Genomic DNA, 14791 nt, shown 5'->3' on the forward strand with positions numbered 1-14791 from the left:
ACAGATTGTGACTGATGGGGCAGGGGCCACTGCGGGTCTCAAATGATTGCACCCGCCATCTTGGTCGCTGGTCACACCCCACCAGTCTTCGAGACTTCCATCTTCGCTAATCTTGTATTGAAGGAGCCGGTATTGAACACTCGAAGATCAGAACATAGCACTAAAATATATAGATGAATAGGCATACAAAATATACCGATGCACATCTGCCAAGACACAGAGAAGCATAACAACAGATATAAAGGCACCAATACACAGAGAAGAGATATAAATGAATACATGCACGCCGTGAGACAAAAATGCACACAGGCACCTCGAACATAGGTTGCAGATGCACAGGTGCTCATGCACACGTATGGGCACCTGAATATAATAAATGTTCATTCAATCCTTGTCCTTTCTATTGCAAAAAACATTTTTGCTCTGCAATAGAATATTTCAAGGCCTATGCCAACACAATCCAAGCCATCAATGATTTTATATGCACTGATACAGCATCCTCGGGAATCCTTTTTATACTGTGTTTCTTTGGTGCAATCTTACTTATGTTGGAACTGTAAACTCAATGCTGTGTGAAATAGCTTCAAGGCACAAGCCAGAGCTTTGCAAAAAAATTAAATAGCATAGTAATTAAGTTTGCGTCTCCTTATTGACATACTCAGGGTTGCTATATTGCTCCATGTATGCAAACACTGTGTGTAAAATCATGAGCTTTCCTTTTATAAATCATTGGTAGGTGTGTTTCCTCAATTGTTGTAGATCGAGCAAACAAAGACAACAACTTTTAGAAAACCGATATTTGTTAAATAAAAACCCAGTAATAAATACATGGTTCTTGGCTTATGAAGATTCATCTGAAAGTTAACATCTCAGTCTGTATGTTCCTATTGTTGACAATATGACTTATTTCTCTGTCTTTCATTTTTTGCAACTGTGAGGAAAACAGAATCAAACTTGTTACACAACTATTTTTGTTTTCCTTGAATCTCAAAGTTTTTCAATAGCGTATATCTACATTTCCTAGCAAACATGATGTATTCAGCACAATATCTCGTAATAATGGTTCTTAAGAGAGAAAAGGGTGCTGACCCACTGTGAAATAAATGAGGAATGTCACTTAGTCAATGATGTGATACACACATGGACTATAGCAGTAACTAACTAGATCCAAAAAGGTCTCCGTGAAGACAGGACTGCCTCATTAGCAGAGTGTAATTCCTAGACTGCACACATAATGTATGCCCCTCGTGATGGCTTAGTCTCCATTTCACATAGCACACTCGCGTTTCTTCTTCCTATACCTCTGAAGGATTTGTTATGGCATATGGCATGTCATTATGTCAAACCTATAAAAGAGCTGGGAATGTTTTCTCTCTGATTCATACTTACATGCAGAAGAGAGACTAGCACTTTTCCCACTTTCCATTGGCGTGGATTGAGAGACAGATGTGTCGGGATTATCTGGTATCACTTCTCTAGGATTGGAATGGAGTTAAGGATTAAAGTCTAGTCCAGTAACATAGAAGTATATAACACTCATACTAAAGCAGGCCCTTAGACATACAGACCCCATTCCTAAGGTGAAAACCATGATTACTATGCTTATTTATCTTTCCGTAATTACGAACCTCACAGTATTGGCCAGATCGGGTGTGGAATTACCCTAGTGGTGTACAGCATTACTCATATTGACGACCAAAAAGGCTTCTCTCCCAATAATGTCCTGGAAGGACCATTTTGTGCTGGCGTTTAAGGTAAAACCAGTCTCCAGGCTAAATCAACTACATTCAGTCCTCCTGAGTGAGAAATTAATTCAGTTTTCATTGGAACTCAGAGCTAGGATTCTGCCATCCCACATATGCACTTTTTCGCACACACCCCTGCCCCCACCTTTAATGCAAAAAAAAACCACAAAGCAGAGACATCATCTCGTCATTAATATTACAATTCTCAAGGCAAGCAAATGGTTACTCAAATGCGGTGCTGGGAATAACGGGAAAATAGTGAGAGAAGAAGAGAGCCCGGAGCCAGGAGCCAGGAGCCAGGCTGATGATAGAAGAGAAAGAAAGAGGCATATGTGTGTCTACAAAGGATCCGAGATTCAAGTCTTTGGAAGGAGGGGCCAAGTTGAATGAGTCAAGGAAAATGTATTGATTGTTACTGATTTCTCTATTAAATGCATATTTCCAAGTATTGACAATAAAAAAAACAATTCACATTTGATTGATTTCATATGTTTTTCTATTGAGGACATTATTATTAATGCAGCATTTATATAGGTTGAGTCGACACACTAGAACATGACCTTTTATTCTCGTAGCTGTCCTATCTTTCTCCTTAAATGGCATCAGAATCTGCTTTCCTGAAGTAATGGTAGGTAACTGTCCGGTGAAAATAGGAAGTCAACAACTTCCACATTCACGATCGAGATATTTCCACAAGATGGCCCATGGCAAGGCGGCATCCTAATAAAAGATGACAGTGGGAGGGCAATCCATTAATTGACTCATAGGAAGTAGTGCTGCATTCCCTTCATGCTCTGGAACAACCTACCTGAAAACTTGCGCAAGGAACCTGTCCTCCTTTCGTTCAGAAAAAAACTCAAGACTATCTTGTTTGTGGAGGCTCTGACCACGAAATAATCCCGTCCACACTAGCTCACACGCATTGTTTGTTGTAATATTCCCCTCTAGAAGCGCAAAGAGACCTGATGGTGAACCAACGCTATATAAAAACCAATTAACATAACATAACAATAGGCCTTTTTGGTGGATGTATAATCTAAGGATGTATTAGTTCACCAATGCAGGCCAATCCTGGCATCCACATTTATAATTGTTCCACGCACTTAATTTGTTTGCGCTGATACCATCAATTATAAATCCATTTTGTCGCATCCTCCTAGTTTTCTAGATCAACAATTTTAAACCTCAGCTTTGTGAACCCCTGATGATCTGTGACACCTACTCAGCAGGTCTGCGAATCTTTAGAAAGTTAAACAATATTGCAGAATTATATAGTATATACATATAAAAAAGCAAAACGTTAAATTTTACATTTTAAAACACACTGTAAATTAGAAGGAATTTGAAATTGGAAGGCAAAAATATCGTTGGTGACCTTAGGAAGTGATACAGGTACAGCAAGTACAACAGTACAGCAGTTCCTGATTGGCAAAAATAATCTAGAATGGTATATTGATGGTCTTACTTGCAGGCCCGGATTCATGACAAAAAGAGAGCAAGACTTTATTGCAAAAACGGAAAAGTGATGTTTTAGAGTCTAGCACGTTGCTGTGTATATTAGAAATAAAACTACATTTGGAAAATCTCCAATCATCAAATTAATCTCGAACTTTTATTTTTGTATATTAATTTTCATAATTTGTGAATGTATGTAATATATGCTCCTTTCTGCATTTTTTGTATCGTTTTGAGATCCAAAACATAGGAATTGCTAATGCTTGGTGTTGTGCATGGCTTACTCGGCAGTGTCACCCCGCCCCTACTATTTTGCCTTCACCCCTCCTGTTTTCTGAATTTGGGTTTTGTTGCCTTTAGGACTCTGTGCACTTTCCCACTGCTAACCAGTGCTAAAGTGCCTGTGCTCTCTCCCTAAACATGATACAATTGGCTTACAGTGGCGGCCGTTATTTAGCGGGGTAATGGTGTGTGGGGATGGGGAGGGTTCTAAATGAAGAAAAAAAACACTTACTTTCAGACCGGCCACATGGCCAGCCGTCGCATCTCTGACCGCTCCAGGCTGCCGCAGCCTCTCGCTCCTGGAAGCAGGAACAGGAAGCACCCAGGCCCCTGACTTCCCTAGTCAAACACAGCACTGAAATGCAGTGCTGTGATTGGTCTGAGCGCTGTAATGCACCCTGGTTAAAGAACATGCAAAGTGAACATGACAGTTTGGACGGCCCAAGAGGGCCAGTCAAGGCATCATTGCACACTTTGGAATGTTCGAACCACTCCTACCCTGCCCTGCTCTGGCATCCCCCAGCACGCCCACATCACACCTGGAAAGGAAAACTGAAGTGATAATAACATTAGTTATTATAATTTTAGTTTCTTTCATTACTGCTCACAGAGCAGTGGGGCAATGCTCCTCCACCTCAGTGGAGGAGCTGCCACTGTTGGCTTACACCTGATACGCATATGTAATTTACCAATAAGTCCCTAGTACTACATGCACCCAGGGTCTGAAACTTAAATGCTACCAGTGGGCCTGCGGCACACATTGAGCCTCCAAAGTAAGTAGCCCTTTAAAACATGTTTAAGGCCTTCCATTGCAGCATGAAGTGCAGGTTTAAACTGCTAAATAGACTTGGCAAAATAAGCCATTTGCCAGGCCCTAACTTTCCTTGTTAAAACATATAAGTCACCACTAAGGTAGGCCTTAAATAACCCACAGGTGTATTGTTTTAAAAAATTAGGACGGGATTTTAAAGTTTATGGACATGATTCACAAAGGGCCTCCGCACTCAGCGGAGGCCATTTGTGAATCAGGCCCAATATGTCTTGGTTGTGAAACGCTACTAAATTCGTTTTTTACTTCTACAAAGTACAAAGCCTATCCCTCCAATTGGATAACACTGAGTTACTTTATTACATTTATTGAGTGTTAACTTTTGTTGAGGATCGTGGCCAAGATGGGGGCTGGAACGGGCACAATGTGAAATTGCTCTATGCCACCTGCTCGCCTATTATCATCCTGCTGTACAGTAGCCCCCTACTGAACCATTCGGGGCTCACCACAAAGTATCAAAACAAGTTGTGGCCTATCCCTCAAGACACTCTATTTTACAACTTAAATGCAGGAACCGAGTGGGTGAGTGCACAAAAGTAACACTTCCCCTTCCTTATTTTGTAGAGGATCCAGGTTCATGCATGCGTGTCAAATCTTTGTCAACGTACACCCAAGGTAGACATTAAAAATCGTCAAGCACCCATCACTCATACCACAAAAAATTGTGGGGAAAGAGAGTGAGCCCCAAACTCTACCGTCCCTCAACACAACCATCTTAGTTGTTTAGTCAGACTGCACACAGACTGCACACAGAACAATTGGTGCATGGATAATCTCCAGTGGGCAGAGAGTCCATCTGTGGGGCACTTAGGGTTCTGGTGTGGACTAATTTGTCCTTGAGATTGGTAGCTCTTTTGAAGGCAAATCTCGGAGGAGGCATCTTACTCACACTGGTATCAAGGATGTTCCAATGCTTCCTCACGATCTGTCTCAGTTTAGTCGACATGAGGTCAAACGTGGTGACCACGGGTATACAGTCCTGTTTGGCCTTCATATTCCTCTCAAGCAGGGCCTCTCGTGGGGTGTTCAGAGCACGTTTACGTGCTTGTTTCACAACCCTTCTGGGATATGACCTGGCTGTAAGTTTACTGACCAGGTCCCCGGATTGTTCAACAAAGGCTTCTGTGGTTGAAGTAGGGTTATGTCATGGAGCACTTTTTGTTCAAAGACAGCCACCTCAGGCCCCAACGAGGCCACAGGGGGGCAGAAAGTCGATGGGCGGTGTAGATTAGTACTGAATAAGGAGGGATCAACCTTATCTTTATCCTCAAAAAACTTATGGAGTTTAATTTTTCTCATCATCTCCTGTAATTCAAGTCTACAGGTAAATGAGTCGTGTCGCGGTGTGGGGACGAACCCCAATCCCTTATTGAGGACCCTCATTTCATCTGGTGTAAGAGTATGACTTGATAAATTGACCACTATGTCATTACACGGAGTCTCTGTGCCCTGTTGATTAATTACTGAAAGGTTCTGCCCCTGTTGCGTGTTACTCTCGGTGAGAACTGTTGCCATGTTGGCTGGAATTGAGCTCTGCCCCTCCCTCGCCCTCTTGTCGGTAGTGTGCCTCCTCCCCGTGATCCTCTCTGATTGTGACCTAAAAAAGTCCTGAGCAGGGCTCCTAGGTCTTCGTCAGATCGATTTTCCGATGTGAAATTCACTCTATTCGTCGTTGTCGTAGCAGCTGAAGTGGTGGCAATGTCCTCCTCTTCACTGCTTGTGTTGTCAAACGCCCAATTATTGGGAGTACGTCGCTGTTGTCTATTCCCACCCCTTTGAGGATGGTGTCCCCTTCTTTGAAAGTTGGATTGCCTGGATTGATCCGATGAGGTATCGTAATACTGATCCTCAGTATAGGGAAAAGCCCAAGAGTGTGAGAGCGATCTAAGTTCTTTTTTAAACCCCTGATTTTTTGATTGACCATGTAGGTTTTATAATCTGCTAATTCACCTTGGATCCTCTCTATCTGGTCTTTGGCATCTGTGAGTGCTGTGTTGTTCTGTAAATTCTGTTCTAGATCAAGTATTTCTTTTAATAGATCTTCGCTCAATCTTTTAGCGGTGTTAATAATTAAGATGAGCCAGTCCCTCGTACATTTGTTTGCAATGAAGCTCCAATCTAAACGGAACTGTTTGTCCTCCAAAAATATTTTCGGCTCTAACCTCACCAAAAGGCTAGGTGGTGCTGCTCCAGCTCTCAAATATTCCGTCATCAAAGCCCCATGAAGGGCAACCCTGATCTGGCGTTTCTTAAGATTGGAAAGTTTATCCCATTCTTCCTGAGCTGTGGAATTGGGAACTAACGGGGCGTCAGGTAGAAGTGAAGGACCCGATAGTATTAGTGCTATTTTTTCATCCGAAAATGCTAGACAGTTCATGTCTTGCAAACAAGAGCGCTGACACTGGGGACCACTCCTGAGTTATGCTTAACGTCACCAAGACCACCACCAAACTCTGGCTCACACCAATTAGTAAGTGTTAAAAACCTGAGTGTACTGAAGACCTGCTGCGATCGCAGCTAGACTCTCACGGCTGGGCCGCCGTACTCGTAACATCAACTCCCTTGGAGTCTTAGGGGGAAACAGAGGTATAGGCCGCCCCCCACTCAAACAGTATAAAAACAAGTTGTGGCCTATCCCTCAAGGCACTCTATTTTACAACTTAAATGCAGGAACCGAGTGGGTGTGTGCAAAAAAGTAACACTTCCCCTTCCTTATTTTGTAGAGGATCCAGGTTCATGCATGCGTGTCAAATCTTTGTCAACGTACACCCAAGGTAGACATTAAATATCGTCAAGCACCCATCACTCATACCACAAAAAATTGTGGGGAAAGAGAGTGAGCCCCTCACGGTAGAACCGCCAATGGGGTTATCTGGTTAATGATTACCAGTATACCCACTTATCATCATAGGTAGCTCACTCTCATAAAAGTGGAAAGGAAAGAAACAAACACAACGAAGAAAAGGATAAACACCGTAGAATAGTCCTTTTACTTCACACCATTCAAACAATATATTGTGTGTTCGTGAAACAGCGAATGCCAATTACCTATCGCTGTTAAGTGTGCACATTCACCATACACCCCAGTGAGAAAACAAAAAGTGAATCTCACAACAAAAAATTGCAGCACTCACTGGCCACTCGTACTTTTATTCTGGGCTGAGAGTGCTACAAATTAAAACAGACTCACGTTAGACCCTGTTCAATGTGAGTCTAGGTCGCCAACATGTTTCGTTGCCAAATCTTACGCAACTTCGTCAGGGCAAACAGGGGTATTCTGCTTCTCAATTCCACTATAAATCTTATTGTGACCTGTGATGGTTAAAAAGTTTTTGGCAAAAAGGTTAAAATAACACAAGGTGTGAGCCATTTTGTTCCGAACCTGGCAAGCAGGTACAGAACCAGATGAACGAGTTATGCGTTGTGGTGCTTAGATCATTTATAGCATGGTCACCTGGGGGCAGCGTCTCTACTGCATACCTGCTGCCTCTCTCAGGTGGACTAGCGTGTCAGGAAGATCACGTTTCCTACAGGAAACCCGCCTAAATTCAGGTTTCTGTAAAGATAGATTTGAACAGTTATGTAAGAGGGTGTCTCTCAAACTAAATGGCACAATATGCCCCGCTCGGTTCATGGACCGATCGTGACAGGTTCGCCCACAAATTGCAGGCAACTTCTCTTACCCACTTCGGAACCCTCAGCATCACATATTATGTACAAAGGATTACCGGGAAAAATGCCGAGATTTGAGCACACACCACTTACTGTTACTTTCATGCATGCCCAAAGTTATGCGCCATGTTACCCAGCTGGCCCGCCCCACACCGCTTGCGGTATAAAAAGTTGGCGTGGTATCGAAACCCCACCGGGCATGCCCATAATCACCGCACCGGCACCTGCAACTTGCACGTAATCAGGGCCCTATGTACGCTCTCCTCTAAAGTCCCGACACCTTACCTATGCCGCGTTCGGAACGCTCGGTGATTCAGCCGCAGTTCACCACGTCTGACGCCAAGTGTGTTTAAACCACTCGGGACTCCGCCCTGGTATTCTGTGTCACGTGTTGGCCCTGTAAGCCCAGTCTGTTAGGATGGCACCGCCCTGTGATATACGGCGGCCATCTTGAAGTGGACCTTAAACCTAGGTGACTGCTGCACGATTATTACACTCGGGTCGCTCTCCGGCATAAACTCCACACATTATGTAAGAACAACAATCCCCTCATCGCTGTCATGGGGAACATGACCCCTTCTCTGTTCCAGAAGATATATTTAGTAAAAAATATATATTTATGTGATAATAGACCCGCACTGCGTGAACAATTTCCAAATCAGGTATATCAAAACACTGGACTCAATAAGTGCCGCCACTACATGCAGACGCATGAACTTACAATGTTTTTCCCCTACTCTGAGTACAACGTCATCCCGGATTTTCAGCCATACCAACACCCATGTGTACCGCTCACTGTGGGCTACGGCACAATCAGGGTAGGTATATGGGAACACAGCCAACCAGGGCCAAACCCAATTCCACAGCGCAGGTTTTCCAGTGGATAGTCTTTTGTAATGTGGGGGCACCTAATATGTGTACATAGCGGTCATCTCCGGCTGATCTTATTCCATTCAATGGAATCGTTAAGTCCCAACTGGTCCACTTGTTCCTGGTAAATCCACCGGGCCTCCCTGCGGGCCAAGATAGTCTCTGCATTATGGCTCTCTCACACCACTCTTTCCAAGACCACCCACTGTAGATCTTTAGGGTCGTGCCCCCCCTCACTGAAATGTTGCACAAGGCGTGTAGTTAATTTTTTCGCTTTTAGGGTGCTTAAATGCTCCTGAATGCGTACCTTCACCTTCCGGGAAGTCAGTCCAATATAATGGAGCCCGCATTTACAGGTTAGTCTATAAATTACGTTGACAGTGTTGCAGTTACTGAATCTCGTCAGATGCCAAACTCTACCGTCCCTCAACACAACCGTCTTAGTTGTTTAGTCAGACTGCACACAGAACAATTGGTGCATGGATAATCTCCAGTGGGCAGAGAGTCCATCTGTGGGGCACTTAGGGTTCTGGTGTGGACTAATTTGTCCTTGAGATTGGTAGCTCTTTTGAAGGCAAATCTCGGAGGAGGCATCTTACTCACACTGGTATCAAGGATGTTCCAATGCTTCCTCACGATCTGTCTCAGTTTAGTCGACATGAGGTCAAACGTGGTGACCACGGGTATACAGTCCTGTTTGGCCTTCATATTCCTCTCAAGCAGGGCCTCTCGTGGGGTGTTCAGAGCACGTTTACGTGCTTGTTTCACAACCTTTCTGGGATATGACCTGGCTGTAAGTTTACTGACCAGGTCCCCGGATTGTTCAACAAAGGCTTCTGTGGTTGAAGTAGGGTTATGTCATGGAGCACTTTTTGTTCAAAGACAGCCACCTCGGGCCCCAACGAGGCCACAGGGGGGGCAGAAAGTCGATGGGCGGTGTAGATTAGTACTGAATAAGGAGGGATCAACCTTATCTTTATCCTCAAAAAACTTATGCAGTTTAATTTTTCTCATCATCTCCTGTAATTCAAGTCTACAGGTAAATGAGTCGTGTCGCGGTGTGGGGACGAACCCCAATCCCTTATTGAGGACCCTCATTTCATCTGGTGTAAGAGTATGACTTGATAAATTGACCACTATGTCATTACACGGAGTCTCTGTGCCCTGTTGATTAATTACTGAAAGGTTCTGCCCCTGTTGCGTGTTACTCTCGGTGAGAACTGTTGCCGTGTTGGCTGGAATTGAGCTCTGCCCCTCCCTCGCCCTCTTGTCGGTAGTGTGCCTCCTCCCCGTGATCCTCTCTGATTGTGACCTAAAAAAGTCCTGAGCAGGGCTCCTAGGTCTTCGTCATATCGATTTTCCGATGTGAAATTCACTCTATTCGTCGTTGTCGTAGCAGCTGAAGTGGTGGCAATGTCCTCCTCTTCACTGCTTGTGTTGTCAAACGCCCAATTATTGGGAGTACGTCGCTGTTGTCTATTCCCACCCCTTTGAGGATGTTGTCCCCTTCTTTGAAAGTTGGATTGCCTGGATTGATCCGATGAGGTATCGTAATACTGATCCTCAGTATAGGGAAAAGCCCAAGAGTGTGAGAGCGATCTAAGTTCTTTTTTAAACCCCTGATTTTGTGATTGACCATGTAGGTTTTGTAATCTGCTAATTCACCTTGGATCCTCTCTAACTGGTCTTTGGCATCTGTGAGTGCTGTGTTGTTCTGTAAATTCTGTTCTAGATCAAGTATTTCTTTTAATAGATCTTTGCTCAATCTTTTAGCGGTGTTAATAATTAAGATGAGCCAGTCCCTCGTACATTTGTTTGCAATGAAGCTCCAATCTAAACGGAACTGTTTGTCCTCCAAAAATATTTTCGGCTCTGATCTCACCAAAAGGCTAGGTGGTGCTGCTCCAGCTCTCAAATATTCCGTCATCAAAGCCCCATGAAGGGCAACCCTGATCTGGCGTTTCTTAAGATTGGAATGTTTATCCCATTCTTCCCGAGCTGTGGAATTGGGAACTAACGGGGCGTCAGGTAGAAGTGAAGGACCCGATAGTATTAGTGCTATTTGTTCATCCGAAAATGCTAGACAGTTCATGTCTTGCAAACAAGAGCGCTGACACTGGGGACCACTCCTGAGTTATGCTTAACGTCACCAAGACCACCACCAAACTCTGGCTCACACCAATTAGTAAGTGTTAAAAACCTGAGTGTACTGAAGACCTGCTGCGATCGCAGCTAGACTCTCACGGCTGGGCCGCCGTACTCGTATCATCAACTCCCTTGGAGTCTTAGGGGGAAACAGAGGTATAGGCCGCCCCCCACTCAAACAGTATCAAAACAAGTTGTGGCCTATCCCTCAAGACACTATATTTTACAACTTAAATGCAGGAACCGAGTGGCTGTGTGCACAAAAGTAACACTTCCCCTTCCTTATTTTGTAGAGGATCCAGGTTCATGCATGCGTGTCAAATCTTTGTCAACGTACACCCGAGGTAGACATTAAAAATCGTCAAGCACCCATCACTCATACCACAAAAAATTGTGGGGAAAGAGAGTGAGCCCCTCACGGTAGAACCGCCAATGGGGTTATCTGGTTAATGATTACCAGTATACCCACTTATCATCATAGGTAGCTCACTCTCATAAAAGTGGAAAGGAAAGAAACAAACACAACGAAGAAAAGGACAAACACCGTAGAATAGTCCTTTTACTTCACACCATTCAAACAATATATTGTGTGTTCGTGAAACAGCGAATGCCAATTACCTATCGCTGTTAAGTGTGCACATTCACCATACACCCCAGTGAGAAAACAAAAAGTGAATCTCACAACATAAAATTGCAGCACTCACTGGCCACTCGTACTTTTATTCTGGGCTGAGAGTGCTACAAATTAAAACAGACTCACGTTAGACCCTGTTCAATGTGAGTCTAGGTCGCCAACATGTTTCGTTGCCAAATCTTACGCAACTTCGTCAGGGCAAACAGGGGTATTCTGCTTCTCAATTCCACTATAAATCTTATTGTGACTTGTGATGGTTAAAAAGTTTTTGACAAAAAGGTTAAAATTACACAAGGTGTGAGCCATTTTGTTCCGAACCTGGCAAGCAGGTACAGAACCAGATGAACGAGTTATGCGTTGTGGTGCTTAGATCATTTATAGCATATTCACCTGGGGGCAGCGTCTCTACTGCATACCTGCTGCCTCTCTCAGGTGGACTAGCGTGTCAGGAAGATCACGTGTCTTACAGGAAACCCTCCTAAATTCAGGTTTCTGTAAAGATAGATTTGAACAGTTATGTAAGAGGGTGTCCCTCAACCTAAATGGCACAATATGCCCCGCTCGGTTCATGGACCGATCGTGACAGGTTCGCCCACAAATTGCAGGCAACTTCTCTTACTAAGGGACAATCTCCCCGTGGGGCAGTTTCTGCGCTATCGCCGGAATTGTTCAACCACAGAAGCCTTTGTTGAACAATCCGAGGACCTGGTCAGTAAACTTACAGTCAGGTCATATCCCAAAAAGGTTGTGAAACAAGCACGTAAACGTGCTTTGAACACCCCATGAGAGGCCCTGCTTGAGAGGAATATGAAGGCCAAACCGGACTGTATACCCGTGGTCACCACGTTTGACCCATGTCGACTAAACTGAGACAGATCGTGAGGAAGCATTGAAACATCCTTGATACCAGTGTGAGTAAGATGCCTCCTCCGAGATTTGCCTTCAAAAGAGCTACCAATCTCAAGGACAAATTAGTCCACACCAGAACCCTAAGTGCCCCACAGATGGACTCTCTGCCCACTGGACATTATCCATGCACCAATTGTTCTGTGTGCAGTCTGACTAAAACAACTAAGACGGTTGTGTTGAGGGACGGTAGAGTTTGGCATCTGACGAGATTCAGTAACTGCAACACTGTCAACGTAATTTATAGACTAACCTGTAAATGCGGGCTCCATTATATTGGACTGACTTCCCGGAAGGTGAAGGTACGCATTCAGGAGCATTTAAGCACCCTAAAAGCGCAAAAATTAACTACACGCCTTGTGCAACATTTCAGTGAGGCGGGGCACGACCCTAAACATCTACAGTGGGTGGTCTTGGAAAGAGTGGTGTGTGAGAGCCATAATGCAGAGACTATCTTGGCCCGCAGGGAGGCCCGGTGGATTTACCAGGAACAAGTGGACCAGTTGGGACTTAACGATTCCATTGAATGGAATAAGATCAGCCGGAGATGACCGCTATGTACACATATTAGGTGCCCCCACATTACAAAAGACTATCCACTGGAAAACCTGCGCTGTGGAATTGGGTTTGGCCCTGGTTGGCTGTGTTCCCATATACCTACCCCGATTGTGCCGTAGCCCACAGTGAGCGGTACACATGGGTGTTGGTATGGCTGAAAATCCGGGATCACGTTGTACTCAGAGTAGGGTGAAAACATTGTAAGTTCATGCGTCTGCATGTATTGGCGGCACTTATTGAGTCCAGTGTTTTGATATACCTGATTTGGAAATTGTTCACGCAGTGCGGGTCTATTATCACATAAATATATATTTTTTACTAAATATATCTTCTGGAACAGAGAAGGGTTCATGTTCCCCATGACAGCGATGAGGGGATTGTTGTTCTTACATAATGTGTGGAGTTTATGCCGGAGAGCGACCCGAGTGTAATAATCGTGCAGCAGTCACCTAGGTTTAAGGTCCACTCCAAGATGGCCACCGTATATCACAGGGCGGTGCCATCCTAACAGACTAGGCTTACAGGGCCAACACGTGACACAGAATACCAGGGCGGAGTCCCGAGTGGTTTAAACACACTTGGCGTCGGACGCGGTGAACTGCGACTGAATCACCGAGCGTTCCGAACGCGGCATAGGTAAGGTGTCGGGACTTTAGAGGAGAGCGTACATAGGGCCCTGATTACGTGCAAGTTGCAGGTGCCGGTGCGGTGATTATGGGCATGCCCGGTGGGGGTTCGAAACCATGCCAACTTTTTATACCACAAGCGGTTTGGGGCGGGCCAGCTGGGTAACATGGCGCATAACTTTGGGCACGCATGAAAGCAACAGTAAGTGGTGTGTGCTCAAATCTCGGCATTTTTCCTGGTAATCCTTTGTACATAATATGTGATGCTGAGGGTTCCGAAGTGGGTAAGAGAAGTTGCTTGCAATTTGTGGGCGAACCTGTCACGATCGGTCCATGAACCGAGCGGGCATATTGTGCCATTTAGGTTAAGGGACACCCTCTTACATAACTGTTCAAATCTATCTTTACAGAAACCTGAATTTAGGCGGGTTTCCTGTAGGACACGTGATCTTCCTGATACGTTAGTCCACCTGAGAGAGGCAGCAGGTATGCAGTAGAGACGCTGCCCCCAGGTGAATATGCTATAAATGATCTAAGCACCACAACGCATAACTCGTTCATCTGGTTCTGTACCTGCTTGCCAGGATCGGAACAGAATGGCTCACACCTTGTGTAATTTTAACCTTTTTGTCAAAAACTTTTTAACCATCACAGGTCACAATAAGATTTATAGTGGAATTGAGAAGCAGAATACCCCTGTTTGCCCTGACGAAGTTGCGTAAGATTTGGCAACGAAACATGTTGGCGACCTAGACTCACATTGAACAGGGTCTAACGTGAGTCTGTTTTAATTTGTAGCACTCTCAGCCCAGAATAAAAGTAGGAGTGGCCAGTGAGTGCTGCAATTTTATGTTGTGAGATTCACTTTTTGTTTTCTCACTGGGATGTATGGTGAATGTGCACACTTAACAGCGATAGGTAATTGGCTTTCGCTGTTTCACAAACACACAATATATTGTTTGAATGGTGTGAAGTAAAAGGACTATTCTACGGTGTTTGTCCTTTTCTTCGTTGTGTTTGTTTCTTTCCTTTCCACTTTTATGAGAGTGAGCTACCTATGATGATAAGT

General features: G+C 44.4%; 1 protein-coding gene across 2 annotated transcripts in view; it reads right to left on the bottom strand.

Annotated features, from left to right (window-relative positions):
* The window catches only part of LAT (linker for activation of T cells), a 606746-nt gene that overhangs the window by 13957 nt on the left and 577998 nt on the right, over window positions 1-14791 (bottom strand). For both annotated transcript variants that reach the window (XM_078652287.1, XM_078652288.1), the window contains one exon: window positions 1390-1475. In XM_078652287.1, coding sequence (XP_078508413.1) covers window positions 1390-1475 — 86 coding nt within the window. The remainder of the gene's footprint in view (window positions 1-1389; window positions 1476-14791) is intronic.

The sequence above is a fragment of the Lissotriton helveticus genome, chromosome 7 (assembly GCF_964261635.1).
Source record: "Lissotriton helveticus chromosome 7, aLisHel1.1, whole genome shotgun sequence".
In the NCBI taxonomy this organism is placed as follows: domain Eukaryota; kingdom Metazoa; phylum Chordata; class Amphibia; order Caudata; family Salamandridae; genus Lissotriton; species Lissotriton helveticus.